Genomic DNA, 21,342 nt, shown 5'->3' with positions numbered 1-21,342 from the left:
CCCTTTTTGCCTATTACTGTCACTACTGAGCTAGGCTGCTATAACTTCCCTCTCTGTCTCTCATAGTTGCTGCATTCTACTGTTATATATGTTCAACTGTTTCCTTTTTGTCTCCATCGCAGTCTCGTCGTCCTCTTCTATATATATCTTTAGCCTCCTATCCCATTCCTCTTTGCCTATTACTGTCACTACAGGGGCTATATAACTCCGTCTCTTATAGTTACTTCATTCTACAACGGTTTCTTTTTCTTTTCTTTCTCTCCATAAATATTTCAATTCAATTCTCTCCTGTCATGTATAGGCCACTGATCTGCCTCTGTGTTTAATTACCTATACTTCCGGCACGTGTTTCCCTATTAACTCAGAAAGCAACAGAATATCATTGATTCTAATGGATAGACGGAATACGAAACAAATGTCTAAGAAAAGTGTGATGTCGCCCTTTTAAAAGAGTGCCAAGGGGTGGGAGAGCCAAAGTCAGTGCCACACGAACTCGGCCCCTCCACCAAGGCCCCAGCAAGGACTCTCTTGTCATCTTAAAAGAGAATAGCCCTTAATTACAGCTCCTAACACTTGAATTATGCCAATTCAATCATTAAACACAAGTGAGGGACCGAGACCGTGAAGATTGGTGCCAAAGTCAGTGCCACACGTCCTCGGCCCCTCCACAGAGGCCCCAGCAAGGACTCTCTGGTCGAAATAAAAGAGAATAGCCATTAATTACAGCCCCTGACAGTTACGTTATGCCAATTCAATCATTAAATACAAACGAGACCGAGACCGAGAAGGCTGGTAACTGACTGGTGACCGATCCTCCGAGGCACCGCCAGGCCCGTGTAGTGCCAAAGAAGCTAAAGCAGACATAGATGACTCACTTTACAAGGAAGTCAAGCTATTAAGGGTTAACAAGCAGCCATAGGACCAAGAGGAGCCGTAGGGGGAAGGATGTGGCCAGGGAGGGGGAGGTGGCCGGGCCGAAGTGAGGAAGAAGCAGCAGTGGCCGTGTGGTGGTGCCTCAGCCAGTGTCCCCGGGGCCCCTTCGCCGCTGCTGGTGTCCCCATGTCCCCGGTGCAATGGTGAAGTGCTGCTGAAGGGTCAAAAAGCAGCCATAGCATCAAGAGGAGCAGTTCAGAAGCAGCAGTGGCCGCGTGTGTGCCCCAGCTAGTGTCCCCATGTCCCCGGCACAATGGTGAACTGGTGCCTGCTGCCAGATCACGTGGTAGAGGTTATATTCTCCTACCTGGACGTGCACGACCTGAGGAACTGCTCCCTGGTGTGTAAGAACTGGTACACGTTCCTCAATGACCAGAACAACGACGTGTGGCGCCTGCACTGCGTCAGGAGGCTGGCCGAGGAGGCGCTCAAGTCGGACCTCCTGGCCTCCGTGCCCACCTACAAGGCAAAGCTGAGGGCGTTTTACCACGCGTGGAACCCCAATGACTGCTCTAGGAACATTTACGTGAAGCCAAACGGGTTCACGCTGCACCGGAACCCCGTGGCCCAGAGTACCGACGGGGCCCGGGGCAAGATGGGGTTCAGGTCGGGGCGGCACGCCTGGGAGGTGGTGTGGGAGGGGCCCCTGGGCACGGTGGCCGTCATCGGCATCGCCACCAAGGACGCGGCGGTGCAGTGCCCGGGCTACGTGGCGCTGCTGGGCTCCGACGAACACTCCTGGGGCTGGAACCTTGTCGACAACCACCTCCTGCATAACGGGGACTCACAGGGGAACTACCCGCTGCTGAACAATGCACCCAAGTACCAGGTGAGTCCAGCGGCCACTCACGTATCAGGACCAGCCTATCTATAACCTAGCCTGACCTGACCTGACCTAAGTTAATTTAATCTAACCTAACCTGAATCTGACAGGTAAGAGAATCTGAGGTAAATCTTAAGAACAGCGGCTCCTGACTGGTGCGCATTTAGGGCACGGTGTGGTGGTAATTACAACATTTCTAGCATGTACGACGGGGTTTTGACAAGCAGACAGGTGTGTTTATGTCACAAGGGGTGTATTTTTCCACGCTGGCCTCACGATTTCTTCTAAGTCGATGGGCGATGAGACTGCGAGTTCCGGGGTGAAGAAAGGGAAGAGCCCGCATGGAAAATTACACCCCTTGTGACATAAACACGCCTGTCCGCTTGTCAAAACCCCATCGCACGTGCTAGAAATGTTGTAATTACCACCATACCGTGCCCTAAATGCACACCCGTTAGGAGCCGCTATTCTTAAGATTTACCCAATTTGATCTGAGCTGACCTAGCTTAACTAAATCTAACCTAACTGCTGCCAGTTCTTGTCATGCCTGGAACGATCTTAGAAGTCTCGTTCTTTAAGTGTACCGACCGCCATCTGTTATTAGTGCCGGATTATTTTCCAAGGTATTAAAGCTGCAACCCTTCAGCTTATACCTCTTATTTGGGAAGAGGAAGTAATCACAAGGAGACATCAAGAAAGTAGGAGGGGGATCGATGGTTTTTTTTTTTTTTTTTTTTTTTTTTTGCGTTCAGTCTGTGGCACTGGTAGACTTTCTTGGTGGGGTCTGGTGGTCGGCCCCAGCCTGTTATGGTGCAGGCAAGTTTTCATAGTGGTGACATCTTACTTGGCTCATGTTGCTCCCCAGAGCTTACTTTTGATCTTTAGAAAGTTAATCTAGAGCACAGGTTGGTAGGTGGTCTTCAGAACAGCACATGGGTAGTCTTAGGCCACCCTGTGATGACTGAAAATTGTCAGCTTGTAGCAGTGGACAAGATTAGGCGCACCTAACATCACCGTAGCCAATCCAGGATTCAGTACGTTTCCTAACTAGTAGAAGGTAATGTTATAATTGTATTTCGTAAAGAATCCTTATAACCAAAAACGGTAAAATTCTAGTGTTTGCCCATACTCCCCCCTCCCCACCATACAAGCCTGGGAACCTGGTGGGAATGCGGGGTTTCGGGTGGGGGACACAAAATCCGTCGCATTCACGTATTTTTTTAGTGGGGGGGGGATAAAAACTCCCTAGATCTAGGGAAATTCCCTAGATTTAGAAAAATTTTCCTCCCACCACCACTAAAATAAGCATTTGCAATGAATTTAGTGTTTCCCATACGGAAACCACGCACTCAGTGGATCCCCAAGCTTGTTTTGGGAGAGAAGCGTCGTGAACCCACCAAACGATGCTCACCTCACCATCTGGCGTGGCACCGGAGGCCATCTGTGCTCACATAACCCGCCTACACCACACTCATGCCCTCTCTAGTAGGTTGTCACCTCATCGCAAGGTTTCTGTCCTCCAAGTAGAGTCCGTGGCACCAAACACAGTGTATCTTCATTGTTTATCACTGACACAAGTAAAACCACCAGCTAGCCGGGATCCGTCCAACGCCGCGCCTTAAACAGTACTGTGAGTTTGCAGGAAGTGCAGGCTCTCGAACCTCCTGCCTGAGCTGTTCGAACACGTGAATCCTTACTGACCGGATTTTAATCTGCTTCACGGGCTCGTATTCCCAGTATACAAGGTGATTGTGGATATTGATTCCGCGCCTCCAGAATATGATAATACGCCTCTATATATCATAGTTAAAAAAAACTGTACTTAAAAGTAAAGAAGCCGAATTAATCCCCTTCCCCCAACGATCTTGGGGGACCTGCATGAACTCAGGGTATTTGGGTGGGGGAGCATATTTAAACTACTCCAACCGAACTTTACGACCTGCTAACGAGGGGGCGACCCCCCTGCTAACCAAGGGGGGGCTGTGCCCCCCCTGGACCCCCCCCCCCCTCTTAAAGGTGCGTGTTCTAAAAAAAAAAATAACCACGCGTGGTGGACCTGGTCTTACATGTGTGGGCTAATGGCTAACTAAGCGTACCATCGCTAACCTAGCGTACCGCCGGTAATAGTATTAGGTAAAGGTGCTTGTTCTAAGAAAAAATAACTACGCGTGGTAGACCTGGTCTCACATTCGTGGGCTAATGGCTAACTAAGCGTACCATCGCTAACCTAGCATACCATCGGTAATAGTATTAGGTAAAGGTGCGTGTTCTAAAAAAAAAATAACCACGCATGGTGGACCTGGTCTCACATGCGTGGGCAATGGCTAACTAAGTGTACCATCACTAACCTAGCGTACCATCGGAAATAGTATTAGGTAAAGGTGCGTGTTCTAAAAAAATAAAATAACCACGCGTGGTACACCTGGTCTCATGCGTGGGCTAATCGCTAGCTAAACGTACCATCGCTAACCTAGCGTACCATTGCTAACCGGATCGTTGGCAACGCTGCTCATATTGCAATGGCGTCGCCATGTAAACACATCGTCCGTATGTATAATATGGCCTTAAGTACAATATGGAGGCGTAATACCGTATTTTCGAGGTGCGGAGTGATTTTCAATGATTACCTTGCGTGGTTTCCATACGTTGTAAAAAAAATCCGGAATGTATGAAATTTCCCCACATCTAAGTAATTGTAAGGAATTTCCCTACATCTAAGGTATTTTTCAACTCCTCGTAACTCAAAAACTATGCATTTGCGACGCATTTCATGTTTACCACCGCATTCCCTGAAGTCTCAGTGGCCCCCTAGCCAATTTTGGTTGCAAGGGGTGAGTATGGGCAAACACTAGAATAATACCCCAAAAACTAACTAAAATTATGGGTATTCTTTTTCTTGAACAGAACATTGAATAAACAACACAACAATAATATGAATATATGTATAGCCACCGTTGCCAGATTATCGTACTCGGAGCATAGTATTTACCGGTTTCTGACGCCTACCTATTGCCAAGAAACATCAGAATCTAACTATTTTAACGATAGTTATAAATTAGTTTCGTTATTGGAGTCCAACGTTAAGGCGGTAGCTCTGAGGCCCGAGCCAGCCTATACACCATTTTGAGGGTATCAGATACCATAAATGGCATATTTTTACTGCGCAAAGCAGGAGATGTCACTTATTGTGACTTCATGAGCTTTCATATTTATCTATTTGTGTATATTTCATGGTGGCAAAACTTTCATTACTAGTTTCATTTTTACTAGTGACACGAATATGTAACTGATTTTCACAATAGAATTTCACTCAAACAAGTGAATCAGACACCACAGAAATATTACTAGTGTGTGTATGAATGAATACAAAGATATGCATATACTTTGATTTAACTCTAGAATGTCTCATGGATCATTAATAAATAAAAACAAAATATCTGGATAGGCTACTCTTTAGGCCTTTACTGGCTATGGCTGCCAAAAAAGTCCCTTCACCAAGTTTGTACCACACCATTTGGTGATTGTTAGGTACGCCTATTGAACTTAGGTTCTCCAGGATGCCGCACCTTCACGCTGACCATTCAGCCACCGCCTCCCCTGAAATATTTACCTGCTTTTAATACAATATGAAATGCTGCATTGTCATGATGGAGCCAATCCAATCCAGTAGTAGTTGTGGGATAAGCCTTGTAATGGCTTCCATTATGTAGTCCTTGTGTTGATTATTCTTATTATTATTTTGATCTGTATTACTTTGATCTTCTCGTCTGTTTATTCACACACTGCTTTTCAGTGGCATTAAACTATTTTTCTTTCCTCACTATAATACACTATTGCACTATAATTTTCATAATTTTATTTTCATTCCTTTCTCATGGATATATTCATCCACTTTTCTTTTGTTTTCTTTTTCCCGGGCTTCACTTGTTTTATCCATTGCCATCACACCACAATATCTGGTTGTTGTTTCTGTTCCATATAACACATTGCTGATCTATTCAACTTTCTTGATGGTAGTCTGACAATCCTGATGCAGAATTTGTTAAATTTCTTTGACATTTATCAGGTATGTGCCTGTGAAAGGTCTGCCTTCTCTCTTGTTATCATCCACTGACGTTCTGTCCCTCCTTAAGCTTGAATTCTACTTGGAACAGCTCGTACAACTTCGTTGCCATAAACTTGTTGGAGCATCTCATAGCTCTCTGTTGCGAATATCCAGAGTTTGACACATAATTTGATGCTTGCTCTATGCCTAACTTTAAGGCCTATGGTTAAATAACAAATGAACATATAGTTTAAAAAAAATCCATGTACCACAGGTCCTAATGTTGGCAGTGTGAAGTCATATGGCATCCTGACTGATAGAAGATACTGCTAGCTCCTGCTGGGTGTCACATAAGGTGGCTACGAGGAAGATTTGATAATTGCGCTATATTGTCTAAATCATTCACTGAATGTAGAAAAAGATTATCACATTGTTGCACTTTGTTCAGAGTTCCAGAACTTTTTGATGGTACCTACCTCATGTCGACAATCTTTTTACTATTATATAACTCTTGAATACAACCAGTGTCATATATTGATTTTTTTTACAGGATCAATGATGTAGTATCTATGATGCCAGAATTAAACACATTTAATTGATTCTTTGGTGGGCTGTGATTATTTGTCACTTTACACACAGGAGGAGGAATAAATTCCACACGATTCAATCTTTGCTACATTCAGCAAATGATTTAGACAATATAGCACATTTATCAAATCTTCCTCATAGCCACCGTATGGTTTTTTTTTTTTTTTTTTCTGGAAGGCTGTACCCTGCCTGCAATTTGCTTTAGGAGAACATAGATTGGCATCCACTGATTGATATCTTGAAAATAACAGTTACTGGTTGTTCCCCACAAAGCAAAAGTTTGACCTGTTTGCTTCAGTCTCCAGTCCAGTATTTTGATTATATGATTCTCTTTGGTTTATATTGCTGCCACTACCCTGGCTTTGTAGTTTGGTAGAATGGTGACTTATAGCCACAGCAACATTGGTGATATATCTTAGTACAGTGTTTTGAAGTGGTACTAGCTTAAAGCTTTTCAGTGCTTGCCACATATTTCTAATTGAGAATATTAATTAAAAAGGAGTTAAATAGAAATAGATACTATATTAACTTTGTCATCTATAGCCCAAGGGAATTTTCAGGTGACAAGTTAAACTTACTCCCGTGCTGCCCCTTCCTCAGTACAAGAAGCCTCATCTATTTGACAAATTTGTTTATCTTAGAAAATTGTTGAATGACAAACCTATTTTTCCATAGGTTTAGAGATAGGAGGATTAGGCCGTTCTTGCCCAAGAAAAATGAAAGAAAAATACCTAGTTTATCAGTTGCTCCTGGGAAGCTTCTGGCAGCTGCCTGGCCAGAGCTTGTTGTTTCACCTTGTAGAGGAATTGTGTGCAGCTGGGCCTGTCCCCTGCAACAGTCAAGCCGGTCTTTACTTGCCTTGAATGTTTTCTGTGTTGTCACTGAGGGGGAAGTTTTGTGCCTGAGGTTGTCACCCTGTTGGTTGAGTCTTGTACTGGTCCGTGAATTATGAGACACGGCTCACCCTGTTGACTGTGTAGAGATAAGGCCATGCAAAGATCAAATGTGTCTCAGTAAAGTTACCTCCATAGGAGACATAAACTAACCTTATTGGTATGTAAGGGAACCTCTTATCTCCTTATCCTCCCATTATATATGATTAAATATCCAGTTGGATTATACAGCCAATCTGGAGTGCAATTTAATAATTAAATCATATATTAAATGTCAAAATGGTGGAGATTGCACCTAAAAACACTAAAAATGGCTACTGTATTTACAAATGCTGAATAATGAATGGCTAAATAATGTGGGTTTCTTGTACCACTGTAGTAGGCTACAACATCAAACAACTATTCTGAGACACATTACATAAAGGTTCTGATGCATACCTTTGTTTGGGAGTTCCTGTATCAGTATATAATTTATGTTCATATTAATATGGTTAGTCTATTATGAAAAGATGAAGCTAGTTCATTTTGTTTTGGGACTAAAGCTTTATTTTTTATCTTGTTCATGTTATTTGATGTGATGAGTAGGCTAGCTGTTGTAGCTAGTTTTTTCATGTATATGCAGAAATCACTGAAAGTTAGTTCAGTCTGCCTCACAGCCTTCTGTCTTTCAGGTGGGAGAGAGAATACGAGTAATACTGGACTGTGATGACAACACGTTAGCGTTCGAGAAAAATTACGAGTTTCTAGGAGTAGCCTTCCGAGGTAGAGTATGAGCTGCGGTGGTCACTGGCCTGAACTTATCAGGCCTTGGTCACGTGTTGTTTGTTGTCTCTGCTGCTTCATATCACTATTTAATAAAAACTGTTACTGATTATCAATTATCTTCTGCACCTGTGAAAGAAATTATCCAACATTACTTTCCTCATACATTAATCTAATTCATGTTATAATGCATGTGATATTTCCTTTAAGTAAATAAAATATAATATACAGTAAACCCTCTATAAATCAAACTATTTATTTATTATTATTATTTTTTTTCCTTTGAGCCAATGTCACTGATAGGCTTTCTTGATGGGGCCTGCTCGTCAGTCCCAGCCCGCTATGGCACAGGCAAGTTATTATTATGGCGCCATCTTGCTTGGCTCATGCTGCCCCCCAGAGCTCATTCTTGATCCTCTTTAGAGTTAATCTAGAGTCCGAGGTTGATAAGCGGTCTTCAGGACAGCATATGTGTAGTCTTAGGCCACTCGGTGATGACTGAAAATTCTCAGCTTGTAGTGGCGGGTACAACTTGAACCTGGATCCTCTGGGATGTCACGGCTGAATGCTGATCACTCAGCCACTATTTATCTTGAATGGCCAAAAATCTGAAATATTTGAAAGTTAAGCTTGTGTGTACCTAAGCAAAGCTGTTCTCGGGTTTACCAAAGATTCTGATTAATTATTGTATAAAAGATTAAGAAACTACAGGGGAGCTGGAGTAAGGCAGAGCTGAATTAATATAATTTTGTATAACTCTGGAATAGTCTTTTGGGCAGTGGTGTTTGTAAAATTGCAAACACAGATAAGTCTGAGCCGTGCCATGCGTGATGTGTGTTGGGAAAGCTGGCTGTGGTTGAATTGGAACATTCAACTATTGTCTGTGTGTGGGTCAATATGCTCTAGAAATATAATCAGCCGATGAGTGGCCAAGTTTCTCTTTCTCTACGCGTATTAGAGTTCAAGAGGGACAGCATGGGCAAGTCTAACAGCCTTTGTTTTGAAATAATGCAGTCTGGACTCACACCATTCCTCGCTATAAAGTACATCTTAAGTATGACTTACATCATCCATTCAGATGTTGTCCAGACACAAGCCATATGCAGATTTTTGTTCACTTTACGGATATGTGTCTGGAATCTTGAAAGAGTATGGTTTATCCAATATCTCGAACTTAGAGATCCGACTCATAGAGGGTTTACTGTATACCGAAATCTACATGTAAGTAACTTTGTCTGTATTTACAGGGTTGCCAGATAAGCAGCTATATCCATCAGTGTCTGCCGTATATGGTAACACTGAGGTGTCTATGGTATACCTTGGTCCCCCGCTGGATGGCTGACCCAGCACACCACTAGCACAGACTTTGTTGCCCTGCAGAGTGCAACACACCTCATTCTTAGCTCTAAACAAGGAAGGTACAGCTCAGGAGTGTTCTGTCTTGTGACCAGGGGGTGAGGTTGCTTCAGGGGAGTGGAGTGGACCTCTAGTCAAATGTTGCTCTTATTGGAGGACTCCTCCATGTGGTATGGTGTTCCTAGTGCAAGAGTGAGCCAGAGTGTACTTGGATGGCAAGGAAGTGGTCGGCCCTACAGCAAACACTTTGTGAAGGGTAGTGACAGAACTTCTTAAGGTATGAAGTGCTTGTTTCTGTGACATGCAAGCTGTATATGCCTTAATCAAAGTTTTCCACTTGGAACAGACAAATACCAAGGAGTAATGAAAATTTTATTTAGTGGAATATTGTCACTGTGAAACTATAATTATAGTCAATAAGCATGACAGACAGAGTTCCCTCTGCTCTACATGTCACGTGCCTTGGAAAATAACATTATGTGAAACTTTGGGTTTTGTCAGTTTTTATCAGACTCTGCTTTTCACCTCTTTGTATTTGAGTATTTATATCTGTATATATGTAGCTAGTAATGTTAAAATTTACTCAACTACTGCACTTGGTAGTCACATTAAACTGATAACACCTTCAATTAGAACTCCATATTCTCAAGAAAATTTTTTACCTCAAAGGACGGTGACCGAGTGGTGTTCGTGGGCAAGCACAAGCACGGTGAGGGAACATTGATGTGAAGCTCAGTGGTTGTCGGATGTGACAATTTGTTGTGGATTAGCTAGACTTTGGCTGCCACCCCTAAATTTGTGTAGAAGGTAAGGGATGTGCTATTCAAAGGCCAGCAGGTCTGTGCTTAGTATAATTCAACCCTAAATTCCCACCTTTTTGTGTTCATTGACTTGTGCTCTAAGAGTTACAACTTCTAGTCATTTGATAGCCTAGAGCAGCTGTGGTTATGTGGGCTGTTGGTGTACGGCATGTTGTGAGTACAGTGGGGTCAGTATTGTCTAGGCATTTATGGTTTGTGAATTTACCAAATATGTTTTTAACCTTGCAGTATATGTGTTGTCTAATTGGAATAAACAAAAGAATCAGCTGTGCTGTAAATGTAATCTTATGGCATTGTTTAAGTTATGTCACTGCTACTTCTTCAACTCAGTTCCTCTCCATTTATATTATTACAATTTGTTTATACAGATATATAGTTTATAAAGACATAACCATGGTGCTTTCCAGTAACATTCCAGTCCACTTCATGGATGATTACATTCTCAACCATTTCCCTGAAGGATAAGCCACCTGCACATTTATAAGTCAGCTAAATAAGCCAATGGCAGCTTCAAGTGATGGCTGAGGCAGAGCAGCTTGTTTGCTGCTGGTTTTGCTCTCCCTTCAGTGTTTTATTTATAGTATTCTCATCATGGAATCACAGGTTTTGTTTTGTTTTTATATACAAACAGTTGACAATGCATTTTATCAGGGTTTGTGAGAATTGCTTAAAGTCTTATTATATTTTGTTGACCTACACTGTAATTTGTTTTAATGGGTTTTAAGTAGGTAATTTTTAAGGAAAAACATAAGTACTTTTAGTAAGGAGTGCGAGAGCCCTCCTCTGCAGTGGATGTTGCCGACACGTGAGGGGAAGTTATTTATCTTGGTGAAGGATGAACAAGTACAACACACACAACTCAGTGCAATTACTATTTACATGTAAGGTAACCCAAGCTACTGTTGCTTGTTTATTGTGATTATTCAAAACTGACTGTCTGTGGCCCTCTGTCCTGAGGGATCACAAGGCCACCTGCAGCCTCTACACCCTGCATTGGTGTCCTGGGACTCAACATTGTTTGCTCAGTCATAAGCATTTTCATTTTTGTTACTGCCAGTCACTTAGGTTGTCATGCTATTGTTGATCCTGGCATCGCCCGTCACTTGAGTGTTTACAATTCGGTTTCACCACTCATTTGAGTTGTTATGCTTCTTTTATTCCAAGTTTCATTAGTTGTTGAGTTGCTAGCCCATGTGTACCAAGTCATTTCACTGTGTCATGCCCCTTTCTTCAGTCACCAGTTGTTGCATACTACTTATTGGCATCATCATTCAGCTGAGTTGTTATACTTACTGGTCTGGTCACCATTCCATTCACCTCAGTTGTTATGCTTATACTGTTCCGGGCACTGCCAGTCCAGGCACCTGAGATGCTATGCCTCCTGGCTCTGGTACTGTCAGTCTCAAGTTGTTACGCTTTGCTGCCATGCACTAGTTAGTTCATTGCATTGTTCATTTTCTTTGCCCATTACCAGTTCATTTCCTTGGTTGTCATACTTCTAATCATTTTGATTAATTTAACTTGATTGTTATTGTTCATGAATATGTATATACAGCTGTTATGCCCTTTGTCCCGCAGTCAGTTTTGAAAGCATTCATAATGCTTGAATGATTCAGGTTTCATGTGTCAAAGTTGAATGTAAGAAATATTTTATTTGTTAGAGAATGCACTCACTCACTCTTAACTTCCTTCATCAGTAATGCAGTGCTGTGTCATCATAAAACATGAATATGCACATGAAAAATTAGATTTAATGTCATCCTCATCTCTGGATCAATTTTAAGAATAAATTTCATGTACACATTACTTTTCATATGGCAAGGTACGATTGGATTATCATATACTGTATTTTATGAGTATATAATTTTGATTACATTGGTATTCGATTGCACAATCAACCATAATCTACATACTGAGTGTCATTGAGTCTAGTGCTGTTTTCTTCCAGGAGTGAGTATTTTGAGGGAACATAACTTGAGTCCAGTAATCATGGAATACTCAACTCTTCTGATCTGACTTAAATGTTTTTGTATTGTCTACAAAAAAATTAAACTGAGGGAGTGAGTACAGTGTTATTCTCTAAACCTTCTCTGAATGAGGCCATTTATCTAACATTCCCATGAAATCACTTGTCTTCAGTTCAGCTGGCAGGCCATGCTTTGGCTGTATGGTGAGAATCCCAGGAAATTCAGAGATAAATGGCAAGAAGCAACTTGGTTATACATCTTGTCAAAACGTCACAAAGAGAAAAGAGGAATATTTAGATGCAGATTATCTTACTTTATACTTCTCATGTTGCCAAAAAATTAAGGACTGTGAATTAAGGAGAAAATAAGCAACCAGAACAGAGGTATGTGAGGCATTATTGAATTGATGAAACTGATGGGTAAATATACACAAATATACACAATAATACTTACTTCAAAGAAGTAGTTTTTTGTTTGTTTCCTTTGGTTTCTGCCCAAGGCTTCCTGAAAGGGATGCCCACAGCCTGTCTCCAATCTCGGCTCTCCTTGAACACTGAAGCAATTCTTTTATTATTATTAATCAGATTTTACACAGTCTGGGATAATATGCAAAACTTTAATGGTATTCCAAAAAGTTTGTGTTATATTTTTATTGCCATTTTACATACTCATTCATTTTGTCTTTGCATCTATTGATTTGTTCATAAAATTTACACAGCTAGTCTGCAAGTAAATTTGATAGTTTCCTTTGCTTTTTCCCCACTTAATTAAAAGTGATGACATAAAAGTAGCACAAGTACACAATAATCTTATGCGTCTTGAAATGTACACCACTGAGTGCGGGGAATTGAACCCCGGCCTTCAGAATAGAAGTTGATGCCTGGCACTCAGTAACATACATTTCAAGATTTTTCACTGCGTTATTGCATTCTCTGAAGTTTTATGTAGTTAAAGAGAGGAAATCTTTTCCCCTCCCAAAACAAATTATTTACTAAATGACACCTGAGAAAAAAGTAAAATAAAATAGCTCAACATCAGCCCTGGCGGAGTAATGGATGGTCATCTCCACCTCTCTGTTAAATTTCTCAGTCTTTCCAGTTTGGGGCTTGCTCACAATTGCCAGTTAAAGAGAAATTCCAAGGATAGTCCTACTTTTCTTTCCTCTATGTAGTGTTTCTCTTCTCAAATTATTGATTTAATTCATTTCAGCATTTCAAGATTGGCATCTCGACGTAATGATACCCCAATCAATTTATCAATCACTCTCGACATAAGTTTCCTGTTTTTCATGAATGTCCACTAAGCAACACCTCATCACTCAGAGAGAGAGAGCAAAAGAAGGAGAGGGCTGCAGCATCCCTAGCACAGCAGTAGCATGGCCCACAGCAGCATGCTTAATTGCTAGCTTGGAAGGGAAAGGGGTGATGAAGGAATGAAGGGACTTGGAGTGTGTTCCATGTGGTGTCAGTTCTCCTCCTTGGCACAGCAAAAGGGGCGCCCCGTGTTCATGTATGGGTTACACAGCAGGTTCCAGAGCATCGTCATCTCACTGGTGTTGGTCTCAAAGGAGGCGTGGTGAGCGTCTACACACTGCCACCACCGCCCTGCAGGAAGGAAGGAAGGAAGGTATGATGAGTCTGCTTTACTGTCTGTGTTTCACCATTGTAGTTTGCAATTATTATTATTATAATTTTTTCAGGAAAACTGTAGTAGTAGCAATAATGGATTGTTATTATTATTATTATTATTATTATTATTATTATTATTATTATTATTATTATTACTATTATGGGTATGTCTGTTTGTATTTCACCATTTTAGATTGTAGTTATGTGTGTTTTATTTCAAGGAAAGCTGTAGTAGTAGTAATAGTAGACTTGTATTATTATTATTATTATTACCATTATTGTTAGAAGTAGGGGTAAAATCTCCTACCTGTGTACAGAGAGTGGTGGGTCAAATTGGCATCCATTAGGGTTTCACACTCCCTCACATTAGCCATGTTGAGAGGCAGAGTCGAATCCCAGAGCCACACACCTGCCGGCCTTTAGAGTAAGTTGGATTAGATGCCTGTAGGTTTGGGTGCCACAACAACACAGCCAGCAACAGTTCAGCGACATGAGGGGGATACATGTGGGAGGGGGGTAAAGGAAAGTGCCCCACAAAGCCCAAATGGAGAAGGCACCAAATGTATGTGTAAGTAAACTAAGTAAAGTTGGGGGCATGCTGTATGACTGCACGTAGCCTCGGTGCTCATCTCTGTCGCATTAGTTCTTGAGCCTATAGTGGGTATTATTATTATATTCCTGAAAGGGTAGCCTATCCTTTTACTGCCTAGAATATAGTATGGCCATAAAATAAAGGCATTAACCAACACCAAGGAGCATATAAGGACCATAAAAGTTTGTAGACAACACAGAACAAGTAACTTTATTGGCAAATAGAGGAGTTGTGATGGAGGCAATAGAGGCTTACCCAAGGGTGTGGTGGAGCCAGCCGTCAAGCAGTGCCAGGCCGTAGTTGAAGGGTTCGTTGAGTAGGACGAGGTGCCACGCCATCCTCGACACGTTCACCGCGACACGCGAGATCATAAAGTTGTATCTGCGGAGCCTGGGAGGTAATGGTACAGGTTGAAGTCCTTGCATGCATATGACAATCTCTTTATTCTTCACTAACTAACTAATGGAAAGCACACACCCAGTGGCACATCGCCTCACTCACCCACTGTCCCCACTTCCCACTCTCGACGGTACCCCGAGCAACAAAGCAGCTGCCCTACCCATACAAGTCCTCCCGGCAGGATCAACTGACTTTCCCCAACCATAAGTTACGTGGGCATCCCCTACGTCTCTTTCACTCAGGGTTGTCTCGTACAGAAACAACCCTGTGATCAGGATCGACGTCCGGGAGGTGTGCCACGTGCCTAAATAACTAAAGTTGGCATTCACGCATTTAGCTGCTAACAGGCCTTGATTCTGTTTCATTAGTTCGTGTAGTCACTGGTTTGACAAAGTCATTCTAGTAATACTCATGTAATCATGTTCCTCCGAAGGCACTTAAAAATTGGTACCAAAGGCATCGATCGACATTCCTCTCCAAGTCACTATAATGCCCATGTCTCGCAGCCATTCAGTATGACAGGGACTCAGGGAGCACAAGTGACTTAAATATTCGAATCCTTGTCCGCCGTCATAGGTATCGGCAATGTCATATACTCTTGTTGAGCGAGTCCATATCATCGTGGGCCAGGTCAATCCATCGAGTGATTTCTGGTATGACCTACCATTGTTATTCATTACACTTCCAAGGTATGTGAAGCTTTTGGTGACCCTGACAACCTCATCACATTCATGGACAGACAGAAGAGTGTCATCTAGCAAGCCTCCTAACGAATGCATGGGCCTTAGTTTTGGCTCAGATTTTCAGTCCCAGAAGCTTTGCCTCCTCATGCAATGCTTCGAGACCCAACACCAGGACCTCCAGCGATTCCGCGGGAAGTACAGCATCATCAGAGAAAACAAGATCAGTGATCTTGATGTTACAAACAGATGCACCGCAACGACCATGATCAGCAACTTTGCCTAACACGTAGTTCATGGAAGTGTTGCAAAGTGATGGAGGAAGGACGTGCCCCTTCCTCACTCCTGAATTAAAAAGGAAGAAGCCGGAAACGCCTCCCCCACACTTCACATCACTCTCAGTCTCACAGTAAAGGCCAGTCATCAGATCAACAATCCTTGCAGGAATCCCACGGATCTGCAGAATGTCCCCGAGTGCCTCACGATGCACCTTCTGGAGATCGACATAGGTTGTGAGCAAATCTATACTTTAGAATCCTTGGTTGCGAGTAGCCTGTGATTTATAACTAGTGAATGAAAGAAGAGCTTAATGATGAGTTAAAGAAGATTTAGAAAAAAATGAGGATTAGTCAAGATTGTTTTTTCCCTGCTTATGGACTTCTGTTTATAAATCAAGGTGCATGGTGTTGTTATATATTCTTTGCCTAACAATAAATCTTTTCCATTGCCCAAACATGCAGGCCATCACCTAAAAGCAATTAGAGTGTTAATTACTCTACAAACATTGTGTAACAGACAGTACCGACTCTGCGTCCACTGAACGACCACGGTCCGGCGCTCGAGACGAGCCAGCGGCGGCAGCAGCAGGCGAGCCGTCGTGGCCGCGTACGTGAAGGGCGACAACTCCTGCTCGAAGGTGTTCATGAACCACTTCCCAAACCCTGTGAGGAGGAAAGTCATCAAGAGCTCGCGGAAGAAGAGATCCCGAAACACAGTCACGTCAGTGGAGATGTTGCGAGGTAAGTGTTGTTTTGTTTTTAGTGGGGAAGAGGAAGAGTGCTAGAGGTGTTGTTTACATTTCGGGGCTGACACACACACACACTAAAGGCTTTCGTAGAAGTTGTGGGTTTTGACATGAGTAGTTTTATGAGCCTAGTGATAATTTTGCAAGGCTTCTGCACCGTGAACGTGAAAAAAACTCTTGGGAACCCGACTAATCTCCTTTATGGCCTTTGGAAATATGTTGAGAGCCGAAAACGTTTGAGAATACCTCCCCTCAGACACCTCCAGCTGTTATCTCGCTACAATGCCATGACATGAAGGGGGACTTGTGTCTCTGCCTCAGCCCTCACCCAAGGTCCAGTGAGAGTCTGGCAAGGCTTCTGCACTGTGAAAGTCCAAAAAATCTTGGGAACCCGACTAATCTCCATCTCCATCGTCTTTGACACTTCAGACACTTACAGCTGCTGCCTTGTTATGCGGCTTTTCCGATACCCTACGCCCCTGTCCACCCATCAGTGAATGGGTACCAGGTATTAATCGGGGGTTGTGTCCCGTCTCCTGGGATCTGTTCCCTTCTCCTATAATTCCTTCCCCTTCTGTCTCTCTCCGGCATATGACCACAGATGTTGCGCCGACAAAACGAAACTTTACAACTTTCCGTACTCACCCACAACAAGAACATCAGGTACCGTTTCCCTCGTCGACCACTCCTCCAGGCGGGTCACGGTAGGCGCCTCGTCGTCCCCGCTCGTGCTGCCCTTCGTCGCCCACACCAGCGTGACCCTTACTTCGTAGTGGGTCACGTGATGGACAAGAAGAGGTGGAGGTTTGCGAGGGAGTGTTTCGGGTTTCGTTGTAGTCTCATGAGCGTCTGGTGGGGTTGGGTTCCTCTTCCCGTGGGTTTGGGAGGGACTTCCATCACTATCACTACCACCACCATTATCATCATCTTCTTGTAGGTTCCTCTCGTCAGTTCCTCGGCAGCCAATGACGTCGAAGGTTGTTGGGCGCTGACTTGTTTCGTGATTCATTTCCTTTTCGAAGCTGTCTCGAGTCACCTGCATGGTCCAAGTGAATCAATGACATTTGGGGGGTTTAACATCAATATTATTTTAGATTTATTTGATTTATCTATAGTGAATGACCTCGTTTGGGTGGGGCAAGAGAGTTTGACGAATGGAGATAGATAAATAGATAGATAGAGAGCATCTGTTTTGACTATCATTGACGTCATTATAAACCATTTTCTGTACTCCTCCTCCTCCTCTTCCTACTCCTCCTTCTCCACCTCATCAACATCATCATCATCACCGTACCTGGGAGTCGTTTAGGAAGTAGCGGTAGCTCAGGTCGGGCGGTAGGAACGAGTGGACCACAACCATCATCTTCTGCCTCATGTTGGAGTCCCCGTAGAAGGCGAGCCAGGTGGGGAGGCGCCGCGCCCTCCGTCTGGCGGCCAAGCACCGCCCCACCTCCTCCGCTGGGTACTCCCGAACCTGTGCAGTGATAATAATGGTGATAGTAATAGGACCGGATTTATGGAGGGAGGGCTACTGAGAAAAGAAGTAACAAGAGAAAAAATAGATGATAATAATAGTGATAGTAATGAAAACAGTAATAGTCAGGATCTTATTTCGGGAGAGAGGGCTGCTTGGAAAGGAAAACCACAAATATATACACGGAATTTACCACTATTTATTATGTAAGAGATGTGCATACGAGATAAAACATGAGGTGATGTTACTCTCTCTCTCTCTCTCACACGGAATAAACTCGCCTATAGTGGTCTAGTTAACACGATTGACTCATAAAAACAAACTCGACTTTCACTTTCCTCTCCTTAATGTTCGCGTAAGTAGAAATGCAAATTCTTGGTGGCCATTTGATCTGATGTAATTTCATTTAGTTTTAAGGACAGTCCACTACGTCTTGAGCATAGGGTTTGTGTGGGCTGGATATCCATGTAAATCTCACCGTGCACGGAAGGTAGGGTAGGGAACCGTTCATGAGCTCCAGCCTAGTGCCGGGGAAGGCGGAGATTTCCCCTGACGTTAAGGAAATATCCTGCAGCAGCGGGGACAGCAGACGACTCAGATCCCAGTAATACTTATCTGGCGGAGGAGACGGATAAAAAAGGAATAGGAAGAGGCACTGGAGGATGTGTTTCGTATGTAACTGATGCCAGATTGGTGCCACCATCAACACTATTGTCTTGCTAACCTGTGTCCCAAATCGTGTTTTCGCTTTTCTTGATTGTAAACATGTCTTGACACTCGGGGACATGCGACTGAGGGGTGTGGTAGTCTTGGGTGACGAGGAGAGACGAAGAGGAAGACATGGGGTTAGCGGAGACGGGGAGAGGTTCTTGCGAGGTAGAGATCGAGTCTTTGGAGATAGGAAAAGAAGTTGAGGAGGATAGAAACGAAGTAGGGATGCTTGGGCGAAAGGTTAGAGAGAAAAAGAGTGAAGCAGGTGAGGTAGGTTGTGGTGGACGTTGCCTCTGCAGTGTTGCCAGAAGAAACACTCCCGCCGTGACGAAGCAATACAACGCCATTCTGGTAACAGTTCTTGGTGTTGTCATGGTGGTGGTTGATGGCTGTCACTCCAGTATCTTTTGTCTTCCTTTTTTTCTTTCCTGTTGTCTTGTTATTTCCAATCTATTAAACTACAGATCGAAATACATACGACTTTTTACTTTCATCATCGACTCATTGTTCTTGCTGTCATCTTTCTATTTTTGATTGAAGAAATGCATCAACGTGCCGTTCTCTCTGTCGTTCTTGTTCTTTCTGTTCTTTTTTCACCGTCATCACAGTCACGAATACTCCCAGTCGTTACCGTGCCGTTCCTTCTGTCGTTCTTTTTATTCTTTGTTCTTTTTTCACTTCTATAACAGTCACGAATACTCCCAGTCGTTACCGTGCCGTTAGCGTGCCGTTCTTTGTGTCGTTCTTCTTATTCTTTCTGTTCTTTTTTTACCGTCATCACAGTAACGAACACTCCCAGTCGTTACCGTGCCGTTCTCTGTCGTTCTTTTTTGTTCTTTCTGTTCTTTTATCAGTCACCATCACTCGCAGTCGTTACTTCGTACTTTCAGTCTCTGTACGCTAAAGCAACGAGTCAATGGTGCTGTTAGGAAAGGCCCAACACACTGCTTTCCGCCGCCTCCACCATAACCACCGCCACAAGGTTTCATCACCAACAACACCACCATGCGTAGCGGCGTGACCTTAGACGAGGAGAATACAGTATCTGGAGTCAGTATAGTACACACGTCCAGACTAGAAGGAACGGTGGAGCTAAGGGAAGGAATCGAGCATCAAGCCTATTTTTTCGTCTTCTTTCCTTATTACCGATATCACCGATGCCGCGTCCACAAACTACCCCTCCTAAAATGCCAGATTCACCTGCTGACTGAATTCCATATCATGTAACTGTCTACTGTAAAAAAATCTTGACGTCATATGTTATAAACTATTTTTTCGTCTTTTTTCCTCGTTACTGGTATCGAAAAAGTGCCAGATTTACTTGCTGGCTTGATTCCATACAATTTCACTCCGTCCTGGAAACAAAATCTTTACGTCAAATGTCTGTTATCAAAGCCACACATTATTAAGCATATAGCAAAAAATAATTATAACAAAATGACCATATACCAAGAATGGAGTAGAGTGAGGAAGATGGTGAAGAAGAAGAAGAAGAAGAAGAAGAAGAAGAAGAAGAAGAAGAAGGAGAGGAAGAAGAGCCACAAGAAGGGAAGAAGGGAAGGATGATGATAACGATGACAAGAAAAAAGAAGAGGGGGACGGGGAACTGGTCAGGAAGAAAATGGGTGATGAGAAATAGTTTGGCGATTTAAAAGGAATAAAAAACATTTGATATATATTCTCTCTCTCTCTCTCTCTCTCTCTCTCTCTCTCTCTCTCTCTCTCTCTCTCTCTCTCTCTCTCTCTCTCTCTCTCACCTAATAGTTTTCCTTTTCTTTCGTTGCAGAATACTGGACTGACAGACGGAAGCTGGACGAATCAATCAACGTGAGTGTTATTATTATTATTATTATTATTATTATTATTATTATTATTATTATTATTATTATTATTATTATTATTATTATTGTTACTACTACTACTACTATCACTAAGAAGTTTATGCAGGCAGATAGTGACATGGAATTCATATGCTTATCCGCTTAAGGAGGCAAAAAAAAAGTATAAGGGGAAGGAGGAGGAGTAGGACAAGGACAAAGAGGAGAAGAACGAGGAGCTAGAAGAGGAGGAGAAGGAGAAGGAGGAGGAGGAGGAGAAGAAGAAGGAAAGAGAGAATGAAAATTAGTTAGTTGCTGAGAAAAATAGTAATGCTAATAGACGGGGAGAGCGAGAAGGAAGAAAAGGAGGAGAAGTTAAAGAAGGGAAAGCAAGAGGAAGAGGAAGAGGAGGAGAAGGAGGATAATGAAAAGGAAAGAGAGAACGAAAATTAGTAAGCAGACGAGGAAAACAGTAATGATGATAATGAAAGGACAGGGAGGACGAGAAAAAAGAAAAGGAGGACGAGTTGAAGAAGAAAAAGAATGAAGATGAGGATGATGATGATGATGAGGAGGAGAAACAGGAAGAGGAAAAAAGGAGAAGAAAGGAGAAAAGTATCAAAATATAACTTGCAGCGGGGAAAGGAGATCGATAAAAAAAAGAAAACCCGAAAAAAAAGATAACAGGGAGTAGAGCGAGACGGTTAATGAGGAGAATGGCATACGATAACGAAGGCTACTGATGACGATAGTGATGATGGTGGTGATGGTGAGGAATAGTGATATGTGCAGCGGCGGCCTTGTAAGCGGCCTAATTATGCATCCTCTT

At 42.8% G+C, this 21,342-nt stretch overlaps 2 protein-coding genes across 3 annotated transcripts; one reads left to right on the top strand and one right to left on the bottom strand.

Annotated features, from left to right (window-relative positions):
* Positions 1–365: 365 nt before the first annotated feature.
* LOC126981521 (F-box/SPRY domain-containing protein 1-like) lies at positions 366–12,286 on the top strand. Of its 2 annotated transcripts, XM_050832703.1 has the most exons (3): positions 390–1,762; positions 7,954–8,044; positions 9,292–12,286. In XM_050832703.1, the coding sequence occupies exons 1-3, from the start codon at positions 1,187–1,189 to the stop codon at positions 9,384–9,386; spliced, it is 762 nt and encodes a 253-aa protein (XP_050688660.1). In that variant the 5' UTR covers positions 390–1,186; the 3' UTR covers positions 9,387–12,286. The 2 variants fall into 2 exon arrangements, with proteins under 2 accessions (XP_050688661.1, XP_050688660.1); XM_050832704.1 differs by lacking the exon at positions 7,954–8,044 and having other exon boundaries at positions 366–1,762.
* A 279-nt stretch (positions 12,287–12,565) lies between these two features.
* On the bottom strand, positions 12,566–19,789 carry LOC126981520 (uncharacterized). Its single transcript, XM_050832702.1, has 8 exons — positions 18,710–19,789; positions 18,464–18,600; positions 17,806–17,985; positions 17,157–17,547; positions 16,290–16,428; positions 14,664–14,798; positions 14,124–14,233; positions 12,566–13,792 (listed from the first exon to the last, which is right to left on the bottom strand). The coding sequence occupies exons 1-8, from the start codon at positions 19,068–19,070 to the stop codon at positions 13,653–13,655; spliced, it is 1,593 nt and encodes a 530-aa protein (XP_050688659.1). The 5' UTR covers positions 19,071–19,789; the 3' UTR covers positions 12,566–13,652.
* Between the last annotated feature and the right edge of the window lie 1,553 nt (positions 19,790–21,342).

Source organism: Eriocheir sinensis, chromosome 48 (assembly GCF_024679095.1).
Source record: "Eriocheir sinensis breed Jianghai 21 chromosome 48, ASM2467909v1, whole genome shotgun sequence".
In the NCBI taxonomy this organism is placed as follows: domain Eukaryota; kingdom Metazoa; phylum Arthropoda; class Malacostraca; order Decapoda; family Varunidae; genus Eriocheir; species Eriocheir sinensis.
The sequence above is the reverse complement of the archived record's forward strand: the minus strand, read 5'-3'. Positions and strand labels throughout refer to the sequence as shown.